The sequence below is a fragment of the Neopsephotus bourkii genome, unplaced genomic scaffold (genome assembly GCF_033783945.1).
Source record: "Neopsephotus bourkii isolate Nb327-2 ecotype Australia unplaced genomic scaffold, CSIRO-AGI_Nbou_v1 NB_1663, whole genome shotgun sequence".
NCBI lineage: Eukaryota > Metazoa > Chordata > Aves > Psittaciformes > Psittacidae > Neopsephotus > Neopsephotus bourkii.
The window spans coordinates 7,270,864-7,297,038 of NW_026902137.1; the positions used below are offsets into that span (position 1 = coordinate 7,270,864).

Genomic DNA, 26,175 nt, shown 5'->3' on the forward strand with positions numbered 1-26,175 from the left:
GCTAAAGCCTTGTTGGACTTTCCTCAGTTGCAAAATTTTACAAGCAATTTCATGAGTTATTATTTGCTTTTTGTGATGTTACTGTATTTCTGTAGTTACATTTTCGTCACTGAAGCTCGGAGATGTGTGAACTAAAAGAGTTAGAGTGAGAAAAGTACCTGAACTTCATGCAATCAAAAATAGTGCTGACCTCAGGTTCTATCTCAAAGATGAGACGTGGTGGCTTTTTTTGGGTCATCAGGCCTTAATTCCATTCGCTAACTGCTTTTGGTTTCTGAGGAACCTGTGCTGTACCTGCCTGTTGAAGGTGCAGTTGTTTACAAAACTGGCTTCACTGGGATGCTGGTTCCGCTCTGGCATTTTAGTGTACAGTTTTTCTGTATCTGTACCTTATTCACAAAGATGTTACCAAAATTCACTGCTGGGGAAAAAGAAACTGTGTAAATTGCAAAAGGGTGTTTTGTCTTTGGGTCTTCTTTCTTTTTAAAAAGTGACATCTAGTCAGAAGATTTATTGGAAGTTTTACCATTGGATCTTCCTTCAGGAGATACACTTCTCTGAACAGAGTTTTTAGAAATGATTTCAGCTACTTTTGCTTCATTCTGGAAGTGCTGAAGTTCTTGTTCCCTTTTCTCCCTTTCCGTTGGAGGGGAGATGGCTCCGTGTTTGATACTCCTTGAGGTTTCTGGTTTTGTCAAATAACTAATCATTCTGCTGTAATTAATTCAAAGGGGGTTGTAAGTTGTGAGTTGTAAGGCTGAGGGTGACAGCTAGAATTCATACAGATAACCACATAATCTTCATAATAAATGCTAAATTTATTAACATAATGAATAATTATAGCAAATGCTAAATCAGGATTCTGCCAATTTACCGAGGAGCAAAAGACCTCTCTCATAGAAGGATCACTTCCCCTAACATGAGGAAGTGATCTCATGTGTTGCATGAATGTAGCAAGGATGGATTTCACCATTGCAGAGCAAGCCCTGTGTTTTCCTCTTATAAACCTAGTGTGAAACCACTTGCAGCAGAAAACCCCAACTCCTGTAGTAGACCTGTGAAGGTGGAATAACAGAAGTAGCAGCCCAGAATAGTTGATAACTTGGTGCTGTGCCAATGAATGAAATGTCTTGGAACCACTCAGACAAGAGGGGCTGACTTTGTGACACAGAAAGTAATTTCTCTGGTTTTCTGCATAGTGCCAAATATGGAAGGAATATTCTAGGAGGATCTCTCTTTTATTCCTCTTTCATATTCTGTAATGGTCAGACTGAGGGTCTATGCTGATCTCTGTGATCAAGTTACTCATTTTGGTCAATGGTTTGAATTTTCTGTACCTTATTTGAAGAGAAAAATGAATCTATTGCTATTATTTTGTTGTTATTATTGTATTTCTGCTTTGAAATCCTTTTCCAGAGGGCTGGGGGCTGTAAAAACATGATGGCTCAAAAGAAATAGAGGGGTTTTTGTTTGTTTGTTTGTTTGTTTGTTTCATTGTCATGGAATTTAAGTCATTCCCCAAGTGTCAATACCCAGCACAGAGTCATTCCAGCAGCTGGTGTTACCTCTGAGAGTAATAATACCTGCTTTTATCTCTTCTGTTCTCCGCCTAGATCACAGATAAGATATTTCCATCTTTATTACAGTGGAACAAGATGTGAATGGAGTTTGATACTGCATTATCCTATCACTGGTGTACTTCATGGAGAAAAGAATATAGTTGGCTCATGGTTTTAGCAGCCAGCATGTTGATATTATCAGTAAGAGCCCAGGGATATTGTAGAACTAGTGATTTTAAGAGCACCTGCGTTATACAAAGCAGCTGTAAACATCTGTGGGAGGCTTGTAGTTTCTGGTGTACATTGTGTAGAGGGTTTGGGAGTTTTGCGGGAACAAAAATACTACTTTCCTGTTCATGGAGCCAGTTCAGAAAAAATCTGTCAATCCTAAAAGATGATTGACAAGAGCTGATTGTAAGTACATGTCCTAAAAATACTATCAAAACCGTAAGATGGTAGAATACAGGACACAGAATAACTTGTGAGATATTCAGCCAGTCACAGAATTGACTCTGGAACATGCTTAAATAGGACAAAAGGTTCTATGATAATTGCAGTTTTATCTGGTGAGTCTGAGCATTTAAAACATCCTTCCATGACTCACTAGTGTTACCTGGCATAAGCATTTCCATAGTTAATAGTCACCATAATGGGCCTTTGGACAACAGAGAATGTCTTTTTAACCATGTATTCTGTGGCTTATGTGATAGAGGCCTTTTTTGAAGGAAAACAGTTGGAAAATGTTCCTCCATTACTGTTTCGTTTGGGTTTTTTTTTTCTGAATTTGAAGGTTGTCAGTGACTATTGTGATGACTCAAAAGGAAATGGAACATAGGAAAGGGGATTTTTATAAACAGGGCTCTTAGTTTTTGAATGCCAGGTGAGAGTTGGCAAAGAAGGTTCATAGAATCGTCATAGAACCACAGGATGGTTTGGGTTGGAAGGGACATTAATGATCATCCAGTTCTAACCCCCTGCTGTGGGCAGGGACACCTTCCACTAGCCCAGATTGCTCAAAGTCCCAATCTGGCCTTGAGTATGTGTTCTTTTAATATTTATATATATATATATAAAAGGGGTAAAATGTAGAAAACCAAAATACTAATGCAGTAAATGGAAAACTATTAATTGAAATTTAATATTCATTAGAAAAGAAAACACGTAAAAACCCCAGTGAGGACCAGGTCATAGATGCAAGGGGTAAAGGAAACAGAATAATAGAGATTTAGAGTTGATGCTTTCTTAGGGGTGAACCTTTCACCTGAATGATACGCGTAGTACCCCACTGAGTTGATAGGATTTCACCTATATTTCACAAGTGAAAGCAGCTAATCTACCCACCAAACTTCCTCTAATTTAACTTCCTGAAGCAAGTACTCCTTGCCACTATAAGATCCAGGATGGGTAGGCTTTGTCTGTACAACATTTATGTTATCACAGTGAGGATGCAGACAAGTTCTACTGTTTTGATTTTACAAATGATGAACTAGAATTGGAGAAGTTGAAGTGATTTACTGCAGGTTTTAGGTGGGTTATTGCAGGTTATAAGTGACAACATTTTATTGGTGGGATTTAAAGGCAGGCATTGCTAGTTTGTCATTCTGTGTTTAGATTTAACAACACTGAATAGATTGTGACTAGAGAACAATAAAAATTAACCCTTGACACTGCAAGACAATGACATTTTCATCAATGCAAAAGTTTTTTTCTCTAAACCATCCGGTGTATTCTGGCAGGGGGTGAAGTAATTCCCTTCTGTTGAGCAAGTCATATTGATTTAAGAAGCTGAAGTCTCTGGAAACAATGCGCAAGAAACACAAAGGGTAAGAATAAGCTGGACTCTCAGGAGAGAAGCAAATGAGAAAAAAAGTCTCTTGATACTTCCTGTGAAATTCTTTACACAAACAAAAGTCTTGAGCAACTAAAGAGAGGGAAAGTGTAAAGAGGGACAGAGAAGCTGAAGATGTATATATTTGTGTACTTGTCACTACAAAAAAACATAAGCCTTGGTATAAACTGCATGTGTTCTGGTTTCTATAAAATCAAAATCCTTTTTAACCAGTATTTAATTCTGACTTAGGTAAAAATTAATTTCTGGGACAACATCTAGGCAAGTTCTAAATTTCAGGCAAGATCTCTGAAAGTCGCTCCACTGAGATGTAGACTAGTTTGCACTCCAGTGCTGTCTTATGCCAGGGCAGTGTGTGAAACTTTGTGAGGAAGAGTTGGTCATCTGTTCACATACCTCACTTCTTTACAGGTCTGCCTTTCTCCTTCACTCATGTTCTCTATTGTTCCTTCTGCTGGTGCTGGAAAAGGCTGAAGGAAAGAAGTTTGAATTCTGGGAAGGAAGTTGTTAGTTCTGCTGTACCTCCTTTTAAAGGCCCTTTTAAAGGATAATTGTGACTTTAATGTGAAATGTGTATGTAGGTGTCATGAAGTTATTTTGGTGAGAACAGTGGCCTTCAGTATCTATACCATGTTTTTGTGCCTAGCTGTACTATGATTTCTTTATCACTTTATCTGGTTTCTGATCAAAGTTCCTCTCATAATTACCTGAAAAGAGTTAGTTCCTACCTATTTTAATACGATCAATGCTCTGCTTGTTTTACAGAGGGGTTTGAAATATTCCAGTATTTTGCATAGCATTTACTTGACCCACACCATCCTTCCCTGGCAAATAAATGGTGAAACAAAGAAGCACTTAAAAGAGATCTTCCTGTAATAACCCTGTGGTTATTCTGTGGCTTCAGCATTCAGATCTCAAAAATTAATTCTTTGAATTAAATGGAAATGATTATTAAATAAAATACTTTGAGAATAAGAAAATGTCAGCATCTTCTATGGTGAAGAAAGGCATCTCCTAGAAAATACTCTGGGGAATAAGGCTTATTATTATTTGTTATAGTAGTGGAGTTAGATGTTACTTAGTTAAAAGCAATGGATTTTGAAGGGAATGCTGTCATAATGGGAAGGTTTTGTAAGCATGGGACTGTAATTAATCATCTATATTCTGTGCAGTCATTGCCATTAGTTTCCTCCCTCCCTTAAAAAGTGCCAGCAGCACTCAGTGCAGAGGAGGACCTCGGATCCAGGCCATGGGTTACATCTCAGAAGATTTCTGGCATCCCTGTATGCCTGATTCATTCCTTTAAGAGTTCTGCCCTAGAGATGAAGTTTGGTTTGTGACAGTTCTGCTGTAATTAGAAGCATTGCTGGCAGCTCTGGGGCAAGGGGTGAGATTAAGATGAGGTACCAGCATTGCCTCTGTATTCAGTAATTGACAAGGCATGAGGATCGATGTGATGAAAGCCATGCAAATCAGCACTATGATAACGAACCAGAAACCCCATCAATAAAAAAGGACCTGTCACCTTTAAGGCTGAGGTCAAAACTTCTTAATTCTGTAGAATTATGTCACAGAATGTGAAACACAGATTGATCCTGTATTACATGATGCCAATGAAGGAACAGCAACCAGTTAAATGAAAGTGCAGTGAGTACTGAATAATTCACTTTCTGCTGTGCCTCAGTTCATGCCTCTTTACTGGTAATTACCCTTAATACATTCTTACATCTGACCAGCACAGCTTTTCAAGCTAACAAATAGTACGTAATTTGGTGACACTTTTGCCTGCCAAAACCACATTTCAGACTTTTGGTTTTATGCTGCTGGCAGTAAAACACAGCAGGATTAGGACAGCACCAAGTCCTTTGTCAGAGCAGGGAGAGAAAAGTAAATTGGAAGGGAAAGGAGAGAGGAGAGAAGCTGGAAGACATTTAAGAATGCCTTAGGATATATTTAATGTGTACATCACAGGCTGAGCATTTTTTTATGTATTGCAGAGAAATCCCCATGTAGGAAGTGGTATGCTGCTCTTAATTGTGTTTGTAGTGCTGAAGGGCTCAAACAGCATGGCTGAGATACTGTGCCAGCATGCTGAGGAATTTCTTTGAAAGAGAGTGTTCACTTAGGATGAATATGATGGGTGATATTTCTTTGTCTTTCAGGGAATTCTCCCATTCTGATGGAGTTATGCAGAAGTAGCAACATGATGTTCTTGAGCCCAGTTTTCTTGTTTGTAGCTCACACAAACTTGCAGAACAGATGCTCGCTAAAGATTCTCCTGTGCAGCCAGTCCACCTGCATTGACCTTTGAAACTACATGGTCCTGCATAGCTTTGCAGTAGTCTTAAATATAGAGGCTCTGTGCAGTTTCGATAGCAAGCAGTAATAAAACACTTTGCTTTTGCTGTTTTCTGCTGTTTTCTGCTCCAGTTGCTAGAAGTCATAAGACAAGAAATACATATACGCTCTTGTGGGTAATCACATCTTTCCTGCTGTTGCTTTCCAGAGCAGTAAGTGAAGCCAGCAAATGTTTGGATTCCTAGCTCGAGGGAGCCAGGAGTCACTGGAAAAGTATTAGAGCAGGCAGCAACCTTTCCCATTGAGGTGTCTTGCATGGCCTCGAGGACTGTGCTACGAGATGGGGGAGCATGATAGACCATATTTTCTATTAAAACTGAAAAGATAGCAAGCATCAGAATCAAACTGTACACAGGCACCTAGCTATAGCTCTGATGGGTTTCCAGTTGTGAGGCTTTTTCAGTAGAGCATGGCATGTGCATTGCCCTGAAGGAGGTTTTAGTGTTTTTGGAAGGGAATTAAAGAAGTAAAACAAATAAAAAGACTTCTTGTGATATCCTGTGCTTACTACTTCCTGCTGTGGTTTGTTGGTGTTTTGTATTGCCTACTTTCTGTGTTTAGGAGGTGGCCGACAGCAAGAGCAAGCCACTGTTCTTTGGCATGGCTGTTTTTATGTTGTCAGGAGTGATGGTGTCAGAGCTCTGTGTTGGTTTTTCAAGGTCCAGATAAGTGTTCTGAAGATTTTTTTGTTGCTGTTAATTCTTGGTTTGCTTCCCTCTGCTTCCTATCTGGGAGACCAGCAGGGAATGTTTTCCCTCTGGCGGAGTGTTCCTCCCAAGACATCCAGCAGAAGTTACATCTTTAACCACACTGAGGCCATGACTCTGCCCGGCTCACAGCCGTTGCCGAGTACATGCTGAGCTGCACTTTGTGCAGTGGCAAGAGTTCGTATCTGCACTGGCTTTCTTAACAGAAGGGAGTGGATGGATGGATGGATGGATGGATGGATGGATGGATGGATGGATGGATGGATGGATGGATAAGGCTTGACAATGGAGTCACATTTCTTTGTTATTGAAAATTTTCAAGAAAACCCCAGTGCCCTCCCCCTCCCTGATTATCAAGCCATGCTTGTTTCTTACACTGCCACTCCATTAGCACTTCTGCTCATGCACACAGCAGCAGGGTGTTAGCCACAGGATGTTACAGTGAAACCTTTAAGCTTCTGTTATTTACTTTTTAATCCAAAAGTGTACATAATAGTAGATTAGTATAGCAAGTTCTCCTGTTGCTTTGAGCTTGACACATGCAGAATTACCAACTGTGCTGCTCTACTGGGCTTCAAAGGACGTTAAACTCCAGTTTAGACCAGGCATTGCAGTCCCATCCCCAGTCTCCCCAGTTTAAATTTAGTAGTTTACTGTGTTCTAGTGGAAGATGAGTGCTCTTCAGAGTAAGATCTAGAAAGCACAGAGAGCTGTGGTTACAGTAGCTTTAGTAGCTCTAATTTGTGTGTAACTTGCTTATGTTACGTTAGCAGTAATGCTCAGGTGAGTGGGTGATGAGGCAGTTCAGGAAGCTAAGGCAGCTGTAAGGGAATTACTTTCTGTGTGGTGTTTGGCTGTTTGAGCTACCTCAGCTGGCTGCAATCAGGCTGCAATTGCCTAATTGCGTAAGCAACAGTGTTGGTACAAGGCAGAGGGGAGGAATTTGCAGCCAGGGACTGGGTGCAGAGGCAGTTTTGGTTGGTGTAATTGCCTGTGGAATCACTCCCTTATTTCCATCTTGTATTGATTCTTTAATACTTAGGCTGGAGAAAACCACAGGACAGCTTTCAGTGTCAGTGACTGAGAAAGATGGGCCCTTTCCAGGTCAGAGTAATTCCCCAGACTACAGCAAGTGGGCAGGTCTGCTTGGGCTGTTAGCGAGAAAGAAATGCTGCAGTCCCACTTTTACTCCTAGCTCTGTTTTGTCCCCCATCTGTAGCGCATTTAAACACAGTTCCTTAACTTGATACAAAGCTCAAATGAAAATAAAAAAAGGCTTTAGTAAAGGATGCTGTATTAAGGTGATGTTAGATTGAGCATTCAGAATTCTTTCCTTGGAATCTTCACTGTACAGGAAGGCTGAAACAAACTCTCTAGAAAAGATGTTGCCTCTATAACTTTGGGGGAAATTTTTTAAACACGTATTTCTAAAAAGCTTTTATACCTGTAGTATTTTCTATGGGAACGACCAACACTTTAAAATGCAGATGTCTAAAGGCAATGTTGTATGTGTGTTTTGCCTTTAACTTGGCTTATGCCGTTGTGCTTATGTATGCAAATTGGATGTGTTTCTTCTAAGAACAGTCAGCTATTTAGGCAAAGTAACTGTGAAAATACATCCACAAATGGACCATATTTACAATCCAGGACCTCACACTTTATTTTGTGTAAGTAAAAGTTGGTTACTGTTTTAATACAAAACTGAGTTAAATCAGACATTTATTTAATTGGCAGAACTTGAAATTCCAGCTTTATTTATGTAGGGAATTCCGAGCATCTGAATAGATGCACCACAAGTCACTGGCAATCTGAGACTGTTGCTTTTATTAAGTTCTGGGGTGTTTTTCCACTCTAAATATTTTATTACAAATAAAAGCTCTGCTATGTGTGAGCACTCAGTAACTGGCAATCAGCTGAGTTCACAGATGTGGTCAGGACTCTTGCAAAGTCTAAATTCAATCCAGTGTGTAAACGTGGTGGATGAAGTGTTAAATAAGCTATTTGCTTTGGCCCATCGTGGACCTGGGCTTTGGCAGCATATTTAGAGGTTTGTTCTGTGGACTGGTAAGGATGGGTCACTGGGGGAAGCAGTGCCAGCAGTGTCTGAGGTGACTGATGATGGGCTTGGATGGGGAGCTGCTACATTGACACAGAGGATGAATGGTGGGAGTATCAGCTCCAAAGGGAACTCCTTGTGTGAATTTCTTGGCTAGGTGCTACTATTCAACCTCTAATGAAAAGGCAGTTGAGGGGAAAATATTTGAGAAGAGAAAATGGCAGCTGGCATGAAGGGGCTGCTGTATGCCCAGTCAGTGCACTGGCACATATGCAGTGTGGTCAGTGTCCTTTTCTTACCAGGGACAGTTCCTACTGCTGGATGGGGCTGGTGGGCAAAGCCCTATCTAATCCTATCTCCAGGTCTGTGGATATGAAGTACCTGCATTAAAAATAGTTGTTCCAGTTTTCAAGGGACTGTCCTGGTGATAAGGGCTTAAGCTAATTTAATCATTCTTCTTGCAGTGCAGGGGAGAAATGTGTCATGTTTTGAGAAAAGGTGTTTTTGAGTCTGCAAAAATATTAAGATTGCAGAAATATTAGGTTGGATTGATGTGCTTCATATCTCACAGCAATGTAACTCCATTGACTTCAGATGAAGGGAACTCAAATTTTAGCTGTTTTTTATTTAAAACCATAAGAATACTTCAAACAGTTTTGATTACCAAGCCACTTGGTAAAATTAAAATTTTAGTAGCTCCTTCCAAGTTTTTCCATCTATTTGCACCTCTGTAAAGCAAGAGCAAATGGATACCAAAGCTACATTCTTAGCTTTGCTCAATAATATACATAAATTAGAAACAGAACTGTTAGCTCACTTTCAACAGCACCCTGCTAACACAGCACAAAGCATTTGACCCAGCACTTCTAAATAGCTCCAAGTGAAGATGACCTTTTAATGTAGCCTACAGCTAAGAGAGCCCTGTCCATCCTCATACATACCCAGGCAGTACTAGCATGTCCCCTCAAACATTGCAAACAAGTCAGAGGCCATGGGAATGCTGGGGAGGGCAGCCTGCTTGCTGGAGCCATCCAGTTCAGGGCCTGCTAGCAAGCTTCACTCTCTCTCAACTTCCCCTTTATGTTTAAAATATAATGGTCTAATTCTTTGCTCTGATTCAGAGGAAGCTGGGGTTTAAGACTGTGTGTGATATGATTGTGTTCTACAGGACCATGTGTGCAGAGCAGAAATGCCACAATGAGAGGGGGCTTTTCTTTAGGCTGTCACAACAAAATAAATGTACATGAAGGGGAACTATGAAACCAGTTCTTTGGCTGGCTTGGGGCAGTAGGACAGGCAGTATTTTTAGACCACGCTCTTGTCTAGCACTTTGACCTGGCAAAATGACATCATTTTCCATTTGTCTGAGAAGGAATGGAACAGGTTACTCTTGGGTATTGGATGCAGTGAAGAATTTCGGTCTGGCTGCACACCCCAAACTGGTGCTTTTTTTAAATAGCCCAAATATTTTTAGTCTGTAAAACCGGGCAAGAACACTGACAAGAATAAGCCTTCCGAGGATGTTTGAGGTGCTCTGTGGACAGAGGTTGGCTCCAGACCCCTCTGTGTTGGCCTTGCGCTTCTCTGTAGTGTTTAGGAGTGTAAACCCCTTTGGGAAAGAGAACTAAAAAGCCCATGGACCATCAGTGCCATTGTCTGCCTTAAGGGAGATGTCTGGTTTGGTTAAAATTTTGGCAGCATATTTCATAATTCATTGAGGGTTTTCTCCTGCCTCTTTGTGTAGTTCAGTCCTTGCTTACTGCTTTAATCCAGTGTAGGAAAGATGGGTGGAAAACACTGTGTGCCACCACCACGAGCAGCTCCACTCAGGTGGTGCACACTTTAAAGCAGGGCAGATGCTGCTAGACTGGGCTCAGATCTGCTGCTGCACTTGGGCAAGCAGCTTTTCATTAGCTGAACTGTCCCTGCTCAGGGCTAGGGTCAAAATAACTGTTTGTCAGGTAAATTTTTTCTAATTCCTCTTTGAAACCAACATGTGAAAGAGACTCTTTTCTTTTTTTCCTCTTTTTTTTGTGTGTAAATAATTGTGAATACATCAAGGCTGACTTTTGCAAGGTGCAGCTGTGTGTGCACCCCATCTTTCGCTGCATGCAAGCACAATCAGCGGTTGTATGTGAGCACCCACAAGGAAAGCACATGCAAAGCGGCAGCTCTGAAGCTGTGTTCCTTTCTTTTCTGTGGGAGGAAGTAAAAATGCATTTTGTTTCTTTAAAAAAAAACAAAACAAACAAAACAACCCAAAATCAATCCCCCCAAACCCAGCTCTAAATTGATAGGTTTTTTTTTACTACAGTCAAAGATCGAAGTACTTCCCGCCATGTTGCCTGGAAATACCTTTCCCGAAGTGAATTCATGGTGTAGCTGAAACCAAAGCTCCCTGGTTTTTGTCTTTTTAATCAAAGTCGAGCGAAAAAGCCTGAGTGCTTGACTAGAAAAGGTTCATCAAGTGCTGGATGGTTTTTGCAAACTTATTCCCAGTGCTTACTTACAGAGAGGCTGATGGTCTGGTCAGAGACCAGGGGTCTTCATTCTTGTTTACACCATTATTCTGTAGTGAAGTATGAAACTGTAATACAAACAAATATTTACTGTGTAGTCAAAATACAGAAATGCATATCTCTGTCAACAGATACTTTCCTTCCTCAGAAGATAGGCCTAATCAACAGCTTGTATAAAGACAACAAACTGGAGACTAAACTGCCGTCATCAATTTCATGGGGGGTGATGTGTCACATTGTCATGTGGCCTCTGTGTGGGGAAGGCAAAAATTCAGGTCAGTGTCCTTCTTGAGATTTGTTTTCTTTTCCATTTACCTGTAAAAGATTACTCTTTTAGCTCACAAATAAACATCCCCTAACTGCTGGTTTTATGAGGTGGGAGAATTCATAGCAGAGAGAGCTTGACATACTGTTTGCTTCTTGAAAGCTGCCCAAGCTGCATGAACCACACATTATCTGATGTGCTCCAGTGGGAGGAGGAGAGCCGAGTCCATGGACATCAGCCCATCCTGCTTTTAATAGAAAAGCCTTGGGGCAGTCAGAGTTCCCTTCTTTTTTCCTCCCTTCCTTCCCCTCCCCTTATGGGATTCCACTCCTTTTCACAAATCGCATATTTTTCCATCCATTTGAAGTTCTTGGAAACCTTTCACAGGCTCCAGAGAAACAGCCGCTCTGCTTAGGCTCTAGTGCTGAGGATCCCAGAATGTCACAGCCTTTTGTAGAGCTTGTAGTGCCTCCATGGAAAGCTGTGTTCCCCATTGTCACACCACAGGCACTTAAGCAGATTTCTCCCAGTAGGAAATGTCAAGCTCCAAAGGCCAGGAATGCTAACGCTTGTGTGCTGCACCAGAGCCCCAGTTGCTGGTTATGGAGGAGGAAAAGTGCCGTAAGAATTTACGAATAGACACTGCTGTTTGTAAGGAGCCTGAGGAAAGCTGACTGCAGCTCCTGCACAAGCAGATAGCAGGATAGTCTCCTAAGCCAGGAATAACTTTGTGATTAAGTCCCTTGACTGCACCTGTGGCTAGTATACCTGCACGGATATTCTCAAATGCAGTTATTACTGCTTGCTGCCTAATGTCTGGTGGCCGATATGCCTGAAATCAGGAGAGTTTCACTGGAATTTCTGGTAGTTGCTGCCAATTCCAGTACTAGTTTTCTGGATGAGGCACCTACAGATTTCAATGTTTCCCATTTTACTTCCGCTATGAGGAATGATTAATATGAAACATAACAGAGCTAATGCAAATACTTCTGGGGACCTCTCTAAGGTGAAATGTCTAGTTTTGGCATTGTGATCGGTTCTTCTGTAGCTCTGAATTTTATCAGTTGAGAAGGTACAACTCTGTTCTGTCACCTTTGCACTGTTGGGTCCTTTCAAACTTAATTAAATGCAAATATTCATGCAGTATAGGTGCATTTGAGAGTTTGTTTTGGTACACAAGCTGGTAGAAATCCAGCATGTCTAAGTCAGTGAATGGAATACTGTTCCTTCAGTGCATTAGATACTTATATACGCATGAATTGAGGTCAGATAGACGTCTGCTTGAGAAGATACCTATAGAAGCAATCTCAATATTTAGATCTAAAGTCTGATGTTAAACTGGCTTGTAAGACTCTGAGGACTTATCAGCTGGGCATAAATGTTCTAGTGAAATAGGATCCTGGGGTTTTGTTACGTGCTTGCAACGTAGATCAAGTTTGCAGGTCATCTGAGATCATGGTACTTGGGCCCAGTGTAGATTCACAGTGTAATTTAGCACAAGTGTCAGTGAACCTGATGGCAGTAAGCTGAACTGGTCTGCTTCAGTTAGCCCAGAGATTCAATCTAAGCTTGAAAATTGATATTACTCAGTATCATCACATAAACTCAGTTGGAAGACTAAGGGCCAGGTCCTCAGGTGGATCCACTCACATGCAAATTGGTGAAGTTATGTGGGTTATACCCCTGAATGTTTTGGCAGGTCTGTTTGCCTGACCAGTAACTTCAATTGTTAACTGAAATGATCAGCTTGTTACACATATTCAGAAACAGAGTACTTTAGACAAGATTCTACTTCTTTTTTAAGCTTTTATCTGTGCTCTGTGATCCTTACATGCAGAGGGGATAACACTGGGGAAGTCTTTGCCTGTGTTGCAACTGATGTAAAGAAATTCCATGGACTTCACTAGATTTCATTTTTAAAGTTTTTTCTGTTGTGTCTGTTTAGTGTTTCATGTATGAAGACACTATCACTGGAAAGAAAAAGAGTAGAAAATGGAGATTATAATCCTTCTGATATGAAAGTGCTTTAGCTTGGGTGGAATCTTGAAATACTAATTGAAGAACTTTTTGCTACGTTTTGTACATTCAGTATCTGGACTTTACTATTTTTGGGGACCACTTCATGTTTCTAGTCATTGATGTCTCTACCTCCCTCTTGAAAGAGGAGTAGCTGTGTAGAGCCTGAAACCTGATTAAACATTCCTTGGTACTGATAGGATCTTTGTAGTTGGAGACATCACTAACTTTTAGAACTGGTTGCATTCTGCAGGCTTCTGTCTATTATGGACATACTTAATCTAAATAGTATGGGTCAAATCCTGAAATATTTATATGTTGTTTACTCGGCCCTTACTCCTGAAGCAAGCTTTTGCTCAAGTAACATAAAGGTTAAGCAGACACAGATTTGTTCTTCTACGTAAGAAGAATAAAGTGAAACATGATTTTCAAGCTATGTCCTGAAAACCTTTGAAGAGTTCCATGTTGCGCTGAGATAATCAAAATTATCTCATGATTGCAGAAAAGGGAGAAAGACAAGAGGAGGCCAGTAAAAGGGAGAATATGCCAAAGGCTTGAGAGAATTAGGCACATAACTTTCTTAAGCCCTTTGAAAATCCAAACAAACATATTTTCTGTTGATATTAAAAATGGGCTGGAGTCATAGAGGGATAGATAGACACAGAAGGACATGCTGGAGCTGTGGGTCTGCAAAGGAGGAAGGCTGGGTTTTTTTGTGGTGTGAGTTGGTTGGTTTGGGGTTTGTTTGTTTGCTTTTTGAATCTGCATTAATGAGAATATTTAGTGATTTAGGGGTAGAGTTGGGGAGGAGGGAGGGCATGAAGAGGAGTCCAGAGAGACAGGATGCAGAACACATGAAAATATTAGTAGAAATGAGTTCTAAAGGGTTTCAAAGATGAAAAATGTACCTTTTGTTGAGCCCTGAAATGATCCAGGATCTTCTGACCTGCCTGAGGATGCAAATATTAGTGACCAAGGGGAGGAGGGGATTGCAGAGGTCAGGGCAATGGCAGGGAAGAGGCAACGGATGCTGTGCAGCACCAGTTGCTCTTTCACTTCACATGAAGTTTTTTTGCAATTCAAATGAAAACAAACTCCCCTTAGGAAAGGGATCCCTCTTTGAGAGAGAAACACTGCAACATATTTTACTCTCACTTCCCTTTGGTTTCACCTTCCTTCATCAGTCAATGCATGAATGAATTTGGTCTGACTTCTTTTAGTTGCAAAATTCCAGTGTAAGTATCAGCACACTGGAAATACAGATCACAGGTATTTCAGTCCAGGTTCTTTTTGGAGCTTGCTTTGTCAATTACTTTTTCTGGGAAGTGCTGCTAGATCAGTTAACTTCTGCTGAGTCCCAGAATACTGCCATTAATTTTGCATGTGTCAGCTTGCAGTGCCCCCATGGTCGTAGCACCCTTACTGACAGTCAGTCACTGGTTCACTTACAGAAACAATTCGGTAATGCTTATTGCCCTGGAACTTTGTATTTGCAGATGATGTGAAGATGGTACAGGAAAGGAGGGTGGTCTAATCTAAACCTGTCATCCAGGCACTCTTGTTAGGAAGAAAAAGGCATTTCTAGGGAGCAGTTAAGTCTTTCTTCTTAAACCTCACTCCTAGAGTGCAGTGACTCATTCTTTGAAGCCTGCGTGGTGCTTTGTGTTGTAGAGGGAACTTGTATCACTAACTTAAGGTTAGGCTCCAATTTTTAGGTGGGTGCAATTAGATGACTGGAATCCTGGTCACAGTTTTTTGTTGACAGAAGCTGTAGCTTACTTAAGTAGTGGCTATTTCTCTTATGTAGTATATAAAGAATGGATCCAGTTTATTTAGTCAAGCATTTTATTCATACATGCACTTACAGAATTTTCAACAGCTGAGTTTCTGAACAGTTCCTTATATTTCATTTGGTATTTATCAGGATTAATTTATGTCAGATTAAGAAGTGGGGAAGAGGTTTCAAGTTGCCATGATCAGTGCTTAGTTAATGTTCGTTGGCAGTGGCAGTTTTGTAGTAGATGTAGGTCTATTTATTGCTTATATCTCTACAGTTACTAAAAAAATACCTGTTGAAAATATCTCTGCCCTGTGATACCCATGGATTTTGCAGCTGAAGCTGCAGTTGTGTTCTGATGATCTTCCCAGTTTCACCTGATATTGAGTCTACTCTTTTTTTGCAAGGGGTCATGCAGACTTCTGTAAGAAGAGATGATTCATGCTGTGACATCCATGCTTCTGTGTGTGTGAAATGATTGGTATTTGAAATGACAACAGTGGAATGAAAAAAGTCATCTTAAAAGAAGGAAGAGGGGAGGTGAGGGTGAAGCTGGGGCATATGAGCAAGAAAGACATTTTCCCCTGGGATATGGGAGTAATAGGTGTGAGAACAAATACCTCTGTATTTGCTTTCAAATATAGTGCAGTGAGTATCACAGAGCAGAGGTGGTCAGTAGAAGTGGTTCTACTCATTTCATGTCTAACATAGCCCAAGATGATGCAAGGGCTGAAAGTGTCATTTTAAAACCTGTACGGTAGAGTCTGTTTGACCTTCTACTTAGCAGCAGGCAGTGGTAAGAGTTTGCAGCTCAGACTGCTTGAGCTGATTGCAGAGAATGTTTGTTATTCTGTAATGTACGTGACTTTCTTTTTTAAATCATCTTGGTTAGCTAATAGTTTAGTTCCTCTTCAGGGGATTGATAAAAAATTAAATATGTACCAATAAGCTCTGATGCTTTAAAGCCTATTTGATACACAGGAAGCCTGAAATTAGGGCAATAAAAGATATTTCTGGTGCTATTTCCTCTTACTAAACACCTCTGCCTACCAGGCAAGTCCCTGTTCAGCTGTTTGCTGATGAATTCATTTGGCTGTAGAGCTGAGCTACTTTTTGCAGTGTTGCTCTCACAGCTGTGCCTCTTTATTGTTCTAAATGGACCTAGAGAAATATATTCTTCATAGGTGGAATACTCTATGCAGGAAATTCAGTATAATGCACTCATCTGATGCTTAAATTCTTTATTCGTTTACCAGACACTGATAATTTAAAATGTGTTTTTATAGAGATCTTAATATAGCATCTAGTAATTGAGCAATAAGTGAGTACAGGATTGCCAGTTTAGAGTGTAAGATGTACAGTAATATACTCTTTAAAAGTAGTAGGATTGCTTCAGTCTTGCTCCATTTTACATGTGTAATGTTAGTGATGTCAAAGGAATTGCTTCTGATTTCCTGTATTCTAACTTGAATTTCACAATTGAAAAACTTGAATCAGGCCTAGTATTCTACATGTGTGTGCTGGCTTTTGTCCAGGGAGATAAGAGATGGTTGAAAAGCAGTCTGAATTTAGAGAATAATAAATCCATCTGTCTTTAAAATCCAGCTGTCTCTAGGTTGGAAGTAAGTAGATCTCGGTTAATAGCGCACAGTACTGCAGACCACTCTAGGAGGAATAGAACTGAAGTAGGTTCACCTCCAGTTGAAGTGACTTGATTCCCAATCAGTTGTAACCCAAAGCTGTGCTTGCATTCAGTGAAAGATATGCATTTGGGTATTTACAACATGCTTAAAGGGGAATGCTTTTTAAAGCATTTAAAACTAAAAATTTAGTTTTCCCTAGAAATGCACACTTAGTTGTTATTAAGTGGGGGAAGAAGGGGAGAGGAACTTATTATGGGATTTATTTTGTATAAATTGCCTTGTGCAGTCATTGTTATGTTATTTCGAGATTATTTATTGCACTGTCTTTCCAATCTTCAGTGCAGGTGAGAATTGCAGTTCATATATAGGATGCAGGATATTGATGTTTCCTGTCATTTGGGTAAAGCTTTAGCTTAAAAACAGCATATCTGATAGAAAGCAAAAGAACATAATCAGGATGGCAATACTCAAAGCTAACAATTGAGTAACATGAGCAAGGATGCACCTGCTTTTAAAACACAAACTTCAGCAAACACTCATTTTAAATCAGTGACTATTTCAGTAGAGCCATGTTCCCACAGGACTTTCAAGCTGCTTTGCTAAAGACAATGAAGTATTTTGGTATCTCGCTTGTACTTCAATGGAAGCAAAGGCTTATTAGGCCACATTTTGTGGCAACATTAATTCAGGTGATGGAAGAAATGAAAATTAAAGTTACACTTGCAAGTATTTGTTCAAGTCTTTAGGACAAGTTTTTCTCTGTACCATCAGACACGGGCTGAGGAACAGCCCCTAAGCTGTAGTTGCAAGGTGGAGATGCCAGTAGTGATCAAATGATGAAATTCATTGTCCATGTCACCTCTTCCTTTTTCACTGTGAGCAAATTTTTCTGAAATCAAAATGTCTGCACTTAAAAGAAATTTTTAAACAATTGATTTCATAAGTGTAAAGCAAACTCTTCAGTTTAACTCTGAAAATATGAGGCTCACCTAGATGCCTGTGTAGTTCTGAGTCTGTCCTGCTCACTGACACGTGACAGAATTGCCTCACTTGTCTCTTAAGAGCAATATGAAATTCCAGTCACCTGTTGATAAAATGGATTTCACAGGATTGTGCTTTTACATATTTCTCCTTCTGGATATGGTCACCAGTTGCCTCATCGTTGTTGGTCTGTTTCTGTTCTCCCTTTCATTTCCTTCAGGGTTATGTGTGGTTTGCCTGCTTTGCTGTTTAATCAAATCTTTTGCTATTTCTGAACATTTGAGGAAGTATCTGCCTCAGACATGAATTTTGAGAGGCATGAACAAACTATCACTGCCTTGTCCCTAGTATTTGCCATGTGTTACTTTTGCTACATAGAAGGTGGTAAACACTAATTTTTCCTAATAAAGTCAAGGCTGCAAGTCAAAAGTTCAACAAGGGCCATTTGAAAAGCATTTGGGAGAAATCCCAATTGCTTTAGTCTGTTTATGTGAGAACAGCTTACAATTAGGAGATTCTTTCCTTAAGGTATGCTTTCTGCTTTTGTGGGTCAGAGGTAAGACACCCAAAGAAATAAGGTTTCATTACAGCAGTAGACTGTAAGGCTAGTGATTTGAAGAACAAACACCTTCATGAAAAAGAGGCCATTAAAAAGTACTTATTTACTGAAATTAACTTTTATATGTAAATTGCATTCTAGATTTGTAATGTGTTTCTATTAGTATTTATTGAATGTGACTTACCCAACATGACAGGGTGCAGAAGGAGAGCATTCCACTTTGCTCATTCTGATTTGTCATAGATCTGCTTGAATCCTTCAAGGCATTTGTACTGTAAGACAAGCTGTAAACTGTGTTTATGCATGACATGAGGAGCATCAGACATGGCCTGCTGAGCTTGGAAGCGGCAGACCTTGAGGGCAACAAGTCACAGTGCACAAATACATGTTATGTTGATGCAGCAGCAGAATTTTAAACAAAAACAAATTCACTCTGGGCTGTTTTCCTAATGATTAGCACATACTCGTGGAAGATGAGACCTTTATAGACCTTTATCAGGAGAATGAAAGTTTCTCAGCTTGGTTTCACGTTTTTTTCCCTGCACTGTACTGTGATCTTTTTTTTTTCTGGACCCATGGGTTCTACCAGACCTTCTCTCCAGTGTGTATCACAGACTGCCATCGTTCCCCAAATCCCTGATAGTTTGTAAGTGTAGTAAACCAACAGCACACCACAGTAGAGAGTTCTGCTTTAGGCTGAAGCAAAGGAGTGATCACGATCATCCTGCTGTGTCCTTGGAATGGTTTTTTTGGAGTCCCCAAGTCTTAGGAATGTTTTTCAAGAGCTCTCAAGAAAGCTGACCCTATGCTTCCCCGTATCTGTGCAGGATAGGGAGTTAATTTTTACAGAGATGGAAGGTGTTGCAGATGAAGAGGGTTATATTGAGGGGTGTTTGAAAGTTCCTCGTGGGAAATACCAAGGACTGGAACCTTTGAATTTGCAAGTTGTGTAGAGCATGAAGAGATTGCAGCAGGCAGAGAGAGCATTTGCCTCAGTAACTTTTTAGGTGGCCAGAGAAGCCTTTACCCCTTCAACAACTTCCTCTTTAATATGTTTTGGAATATAAATAAGATGGACATGGTGAGCTTTCTAACATTTACCACCACCCTCTTCTCTCATTTGTCATCACCTTTGTCATGTCCTCCCCCAAATACCTGTCTGATTTTTCAGATAAATCAATAGGTCTAATAAAAGATCATACCACTCTGTTTCTCACAGAGAGCTGCATACTGCTTGCATAATGGATCTTCAATTCTGTGTCACCACGTGAGTAGAGGGATGCTGTTGGTACAGATGAGCTTAGAGCCTAGTCAGACTAGTAGCACAAAAAGTCACTTGAAAAGTTTGGGAAACACTGACCTGAATGTCTAAACAACATCTCTGGGAAAAGGGCTGTTTTTTCCAAGCTAGAAGTGGTTTGGAAGGAAAGTGATGTTGTCATGTGAACAGGGCATGCAAGATTAGCTCTATGAGCTGCTGTTTAATAGCTTGTATTTATCATGCTTTTTAATTTGAATGACTGTGCTACAAAAGATTCTGTTTGCACGTGCGAAGGTATTGAAAACTGGGGAACAAGTAGTTCTTCATCCACAAAGTTCTGGTATTTTGGGGAAGATTGAATTTTAGAAAGCATTCTACTAAATTTCTAGGACTGAAATCTCTTGTAACTGTCTTGTTTTATTACTGCTGGAAAGACTGCTGTTCATGCACATCAGGACAAATCAGAAGCTGTAGGAGATTTGACAGATGATCTACAAAGTTGACTGCCTCTTTCCCTCTTACGTCTTTCATCCTTTCTGCTCTCTCCCTGCTTCTGTGCCTCTCTCATTTTTTTTGCTTGGTTTTCCTTCTCCTTTTCTCCCTTTCTCACGCCCACATGAAATGATCTTTTCAGACAAGCATCACAGAGAAGCTGTTTTTTAGATTAACACAGACTCTACTTTTTTACTGACTAGCCTGTAACAGCTAATGGGATTTGCACTTCTGTTTACCAGCTTTCTATAATTAGACTCATCATACTGGGACTAATACGCAGGTAACTATTAGTCACCAGTGGAGCTGCTAATTGTGTAGATTAATGAATCATTCCAATTGGATTTGTTGTCTCCAAACAGATATGTGATTAAAGCAAGGAAAAGTCTCTGCCTGGCTTATCTTTGGAGAGTGACTTTAATATGATGTGCTACCTCCTATAAATCAGATGCTTGATTATTAGTGCTCAGATATCACACCCAGCACTGAAGTGGGAAGGCAACAGCTATTCCTGTCAGTCCTCCTGCCATTAGTCATCATGCTGAACACTTCATCTCAGTTCCCTGACTGTTGCCAAGGTGCTGGGCAGTACATTAACATTGCAGCAGTTCGTGGCCAAGTTACTGGCGAAGTGGACTGGCTTGTTCTTGTGAAAGGCCTCTTCCACCACTGGCACACGTGTCCTGTGCCTTAAACGCAAGAATCTGTTTTTCAGACTTCTTTGTCCGCACAACCTGCTCCAAGCTCTCCATATCTAGCTGGAATGTAGCCAGGATCTCCTTCCTGTTTAGCGATGCAAGAGAACCAATGTGGTTATAGTCCTTGAAATTTGTTCAAAAGAAGGGCTGAAAATAAATGTAGGGTCTGTGTGCCTCATTAATTAACCTTTTATGGATGCCTGTCCTGTAAAATGTGAATGGCTGACAAGTGACAGAGCACCATGCCTAAATAGAAACAGAGATGTGCTTGTGTTAGTGCTGGAGGTCAGACAGAGAGACATGTTCCCTGTCTTCCGCCCAAAATACCAGAGGAGAAGGCATTCCAGAAGTTCTAAGTTTGGTTCAGTGCCATTGCTTCTTATCAGGTTGTAAACTACTGCCAATCCCAACAGGCAGAGGGGAAAAAAGGAAAAGCTGAGTGTGCATCAGCTGACATGGGCATTGCACAGGAATAGTTCAACTTTTAAAAGCCTTTTATTATCAAGCTGTAACAAAGCTGCTTTGTACCACAAATACAAAGAAATGACCTGCTTCCCCTCTGTCTCAGGTGGGTAAGAAAAGTTCCTTTCTTCCTTGCTCGCAGCACTCCCCAGGGTTCACTCTTTTGTGTGGGAGGTAAGTTGGAAACCACGAACAAGAGCAGAGAGGAAAGCCCTCTGCCCTGCTGTGCATGGGTCACACAGTTTATCACAGCAGGTTCTGTCAGCACTGGCTTCCCTTCAGTCTCACCTGCGGGTATTTGCATCCCTCTGTTGATGTCTGTGGAAGATAAAATTCTGTGCTCTCAGGTCTGAAGTGCCCTTTAGCTGATAGCTGCTAGAACAGTGGAAACCTGAAGCAGAAATCCTACCAGTGTGCTTCCCACTGAATCAAATGCGTCGTGGTACGTTCAGTGCAAATGCAAGTAGGTCCTGGCTTCCAGTAGCCAGAGTTATGATTTGTAGGCTGATATTCAGATCATTGTCCATTTGTATCTGGCCTGGAGCTTTTTATTGATTTGCCTGTTAAAGGCAGAGTTATGCAGAGCTGAAGGAAGTGGAAGCCTGGCTTACGTGAAAAGTTCCTGCATTGTTTTGTCTGTTTTCAACCAAGTGAAGCACAGCAAACAGCAGAATGTATCCCAGCCCCTGTCTGGTGATTTCCATTTCCCTTCCCCATGTATCTAGTCTGTTGAACTTGTCCATAACCCTGGCTCATAGCTCTGTCATGCCTCAGCTCCAGCAGCATGAATATCCTTTTGTCATTCTTTGCAGTCCTTTTTGCTGACATCTTGCTGTGTGTCAGGCCTGCTGCCTTCTGAAGTCAAAACAGCTGCATCTGAGAGAGGGAAGACCTTCAGAGAAAACTCAAACAGACACTTGCTGTAATCTGTTGGTAGTAACAGATAATTAAGTCTAAAAATTTCAACAGAGGGAAGACATTTATTGCCAGGGAAAGCCCAATGACATTGTAGGAAATGTCTTTTGTGCTGCCCTGAATGCAGCCCTGACTCTAGAAACTGCGGTGGTGATTCGGTGCGTGTTTATATTCTTTTAGTCTTAAAGACAATCAATCACATTCTGTTGCTGTGAACCTAGAAGATATAAAAGAGTGAAATCAAGCTTTATCAAGCTGTTTGAACACAATCTATTTTATCTTTGCAGGCATTTCTTCACCGGATCCGCCAGAATGCTGTGGACAAAGCTGAGAAGTACATAACAGAGGAGAATGTTAAGGTATTTCTTCCATCTTCCTCATTTTCTTGGCAGGGAAAATGATACGTAATGAAAGGCTAGTTTCAGGGATATGAATATCAACTATCCTCATCTCATATTGACGCTTATTATTAAACTGGTTCCCTAAGGAGAAGAGGCTCATGTTGACAGTTTATCTGTCAATCTGTTTGCCCATTCGTATAGCTGTCATCTTCCTGCAATTTTTCATCCCACCAGTTAATTTCAGTAAAATTTGACAACAGCATAGTGTTGTCAGAGATACTGACTTTTGGCAAGATTTGTGAATTGGTGGGCAGAGGACAGAGGAGCCTTTTCAGTGTCTTAGGAAAGGCAGGGAATGCACGGCCCTTGTCTGTTTTACTTGACAGTATTCAGTTAATCAGTTTGCATCTGCTGTCTTTTACAAATCTAAAATTGGTAAGGCTCATGAGAAGGAGGCAGGAATACTCCTTGTGGTCTAGTGGGAAGGACTTTGTGTTCTTGTGGAAGGACTTAGGAAGTAGAAGACAGAGCTGTGAGGTACTGGCTTCTCTAGTACCTGTGGTCACAGGAGACCTTGTTTGTTATTTTCATAAATACAAGCAAAGCTTTCTTGCACTAATTTGGCTTTAAAACTCTCCTTGTACACATATGCATGTGAAACCAAAGCCCTCTTTGTACACACATGCAAGTGAAACCTGATGATCAGTGGGACAGAGTGCAGTTTGTTTGCCATTAGAGGCTCACTTACTGAGCTTGCATTTGCTCCTGTAGCTTCTAAATCAGCAGAAACTTTGCCCTTTACACTGATGGGAGCAGGGCACAGCAATAATAGCTACTGCACTGTTTCCCCAAGGCTGGTTACTCCATTTCATGTGCTAGTGTTATCTGAATGTATAGAGATCCTAGCAGAGCTCTAGGCCTTGTTTTTGCTACTCATTCCATAGGCTGGCAATGCTGTAGTATTGACTGGCATCAGAAGGGGCTTGTAGCAAGGTGGCTTGGCGGCTTTGTGGAGTTAAGCCTCTTGCTGTCTTAAAATACGGAAGTCCCTGCTCCCCGCAGACTCACCTTCTATAGTCTGAAGTAAGTTTAGGGGTAGCTGAAGAAGTAGATAAGTGATTAGTGACAGTGGTGTCCCTGGCTGTGAGAGCAGGGTTATAACTAGATGATCTTTAAGGTCCCTTCCAACCCAAACCATTCTGCGATTCTGTGAATAGATCTCATGTGCAGAGAAGTGTGAAAATTAAGCTGTGCATGAGAAATAAAGCTACCCAATTTGAACAGCCACAGATGTTGATGAAAGTTATTATTCTATGATTATTCATATATGATCAAAACGAAAATTATGACTGCCACATAATCGGATGCAGTGCCCACAAAGCCTGTGCCAAAGAATGTGTATTTTCTCTGCTGATTTAAATGTATTTGTATTTGAAGTTTCTTGCACTCTTCTGGGGAAGTACTACTTCATTTCTGTGTCATTCTTGAAGTGCTTGGGGGGTCTTTTTGAGGCCACTGTGAGACCTCATTTATTCTTAATATTACAATACCCAACTTTCAATAAAAGAGCTTCTCTTTGGTAATAAAAGGCCTATGCCTATTCTGGTGAAATAGAGTCATAAAGGCACAATTTCCTTGATCAGTCAGTATTACCTCCCCCTCCAATTCCCCTTTTTCCCTACCCCAAATAATTTGATTCCTTCCTATAGTTGAAAATACTTGTTTTTTCTTTCCTTCTCCTTTCTCCCTCCTTGCTGGTAGAGGCAGAACAAGCAAGGTGATTTTGGGACTTGCAGTAATTCTACCTCTTAATATTATGTATCTTGAGTCACCACAGAGCTGTGAGGTGGCTGGTAGCAGAGGCTGTATAAATGGTTTGGCAGCTTGTGTAAGGAGAAGCCTGTATTTTCCTCTCTTTCTTCATGCAGCAGAACAGTCTGGAGGAAAATACAGGGTATTCTGGCAGTCGCCCACCTCTGAGCTGAAAGAGAAAGTGTTTTTTACGATAATTCAGATTATTGCTCCCAGTATTATTTTTGCAGGTTCCTCCTGCAGCTGGTGCTAAGCACTGGAGATTCTGGTAATCTCTGGCCACTGTATCCCCTTCCAGAAAGACCACACTGAGTCTCGTGCCAGGCCGATATTTCACAAGTACTCCAGTGACTTACAGCTGCAGCAACATCATAAAATGGTTTTAGTTCCTTTGCTGCCTCATGTGGGAGTAACTCCATTGATATGTTAGTGTTGTACTGCATTCATAGCAGGCACTGATGTCATCTTACTGATACAGTAGGTTGAAGGCAGTACAATTTGAGGGTGTGCACAAGCTGCCAGACATGGATCATCACATGAGGCTTATAAATGTTAACTGTATATTACATGTAGAAGCACATGCAGTCAAGATCTCTCCGCTGCCTTGATCTTCAAATGACTCGTCTGTGAATTCTACTTCAAGCAGAGCTCTACTGACCACCTCAGAATTTATTAGATTACACAGATACTCCTTGGATAAAAGAATATCCCCCAAAGACTGCTCCTGAAGGATAAAATCATTCCTGTCAGATGTTTTCCTCTTTCTTCTTAATCCCCTTTTTGCACAGTTTCTGGCAAAGCCATGCAGACAGAGGCTACCATGTCATCACATCAGTTTCAGCCACGTGACAGAACCATTGGATGATCTGCTTGAATTAGCATGGGAATTTTTCTGGAAGTAGTCAAATGGTCGTAGCTCCCTGTCCTTTATTTTGGACCAGAGCCCATCACTGCAAATTTAGTGTGTTGGAATCTTTAATGTAATGGAATCACATTATTCAGAGCTAGAAAGGGGCCATGAGGCACGAGTATGCATTAACAGTGGTGCATGCTACCATATCCTGGTATTCTTGAAATGAGAGTGGAGCAAAGAGAAGGCAGATGCAACAGGCTCTGCTCTGAACATGCACTCAGCTTGCAGGAGGAGTTTGAGAGATTCTCTGCCCATCCTTGAATAACAGAAGGTGTAGCATTGAACCTGGGTACATGTGGAGAGGAAGGCTTCTTGGGTTCCTGATCTCGTTTACACTTGCAAAACCAGAGAGAAACTGGTTTTAAATCAGGAATTGAGGTTTTATTCCTGTCTTTAATGATTAGACTTATTTATAGTAGCTTTCACTCTGGCAGTTTATTCCACTTAGCACATGTATATTCAAATATTGCACAATTACCTCTTAGTACCTGTCTAAACTGGGGACCGCTATCCCATTACATAGGCCTTTTAGAACTGCTGAGGTCAGCAAAAGGGAACTCAGAAATGCTGCCCGTGTGGCTTGCAAATTTTATAGTACTCTGCACTCCTGTCAGTGAAATGCTAGATCCCACAGGTTTAGTATCTTATTTACAGGTACATACTTGTGTGCAATAACTTCCAAGTCCCTTCCTTCCAGAAAGTGATTTCTAATGCAAGGGAAGGAAAGGCAAATGACTTCCTGCTTCTGTCTCCTGGAAAACAGTTTTGGTCGTTGTGATTCCATTCACTTGGTTGGTCTCATAGGAAATCTCCAGACTTGAAAGAGGTTGCTCTCATTCATCAAGCTGAGGTATCTGGAAAGATAACCTTCATTTACAGCAGGTACTTCAGTAGCAATAAAGATTTCCGTAGAGGGGCAGGAAATGGGGAAATACAGTGTAATTAATTCTGTAAGAGTCCCTGTCTCTCCTTTAGATCCTATCACCACAAGT

At 40.8% G+C, this 26,175-nt stretch overlaps 1 protein-coding gene across 4 annotated transcripts in view; it reads left to right on the top strand.

Moving 5' to 3' along the window:
• PREX1 (phosphatidylinositol-3,4,5-trisphosphate dependent Rac exchange factor 1) overlaps positions 1-26,175 on the top strand; it is a 148,035-nt gene that overhangs the window by 39,862 nt on the left and 81,998 nt on the right. For 3 of the 4 annotated variants that reach the window (XM_061375634.1, XM_061375635.1, XM_061375636.1), the window contains exon 2: positions 22,405-22,476. In XM_061375634.1, coding sequence (XP_061231618.1) covers positions 22,405-22,476 — 72 coding nt within the window. Of the gene's footprint in view, positions 1-15,529; positions 15,647-22,404; positions 22,477-26,175 lie in introns of those variants that run through there. The other variant, XM_061375637.1, reaches the window with a different exon arrangement.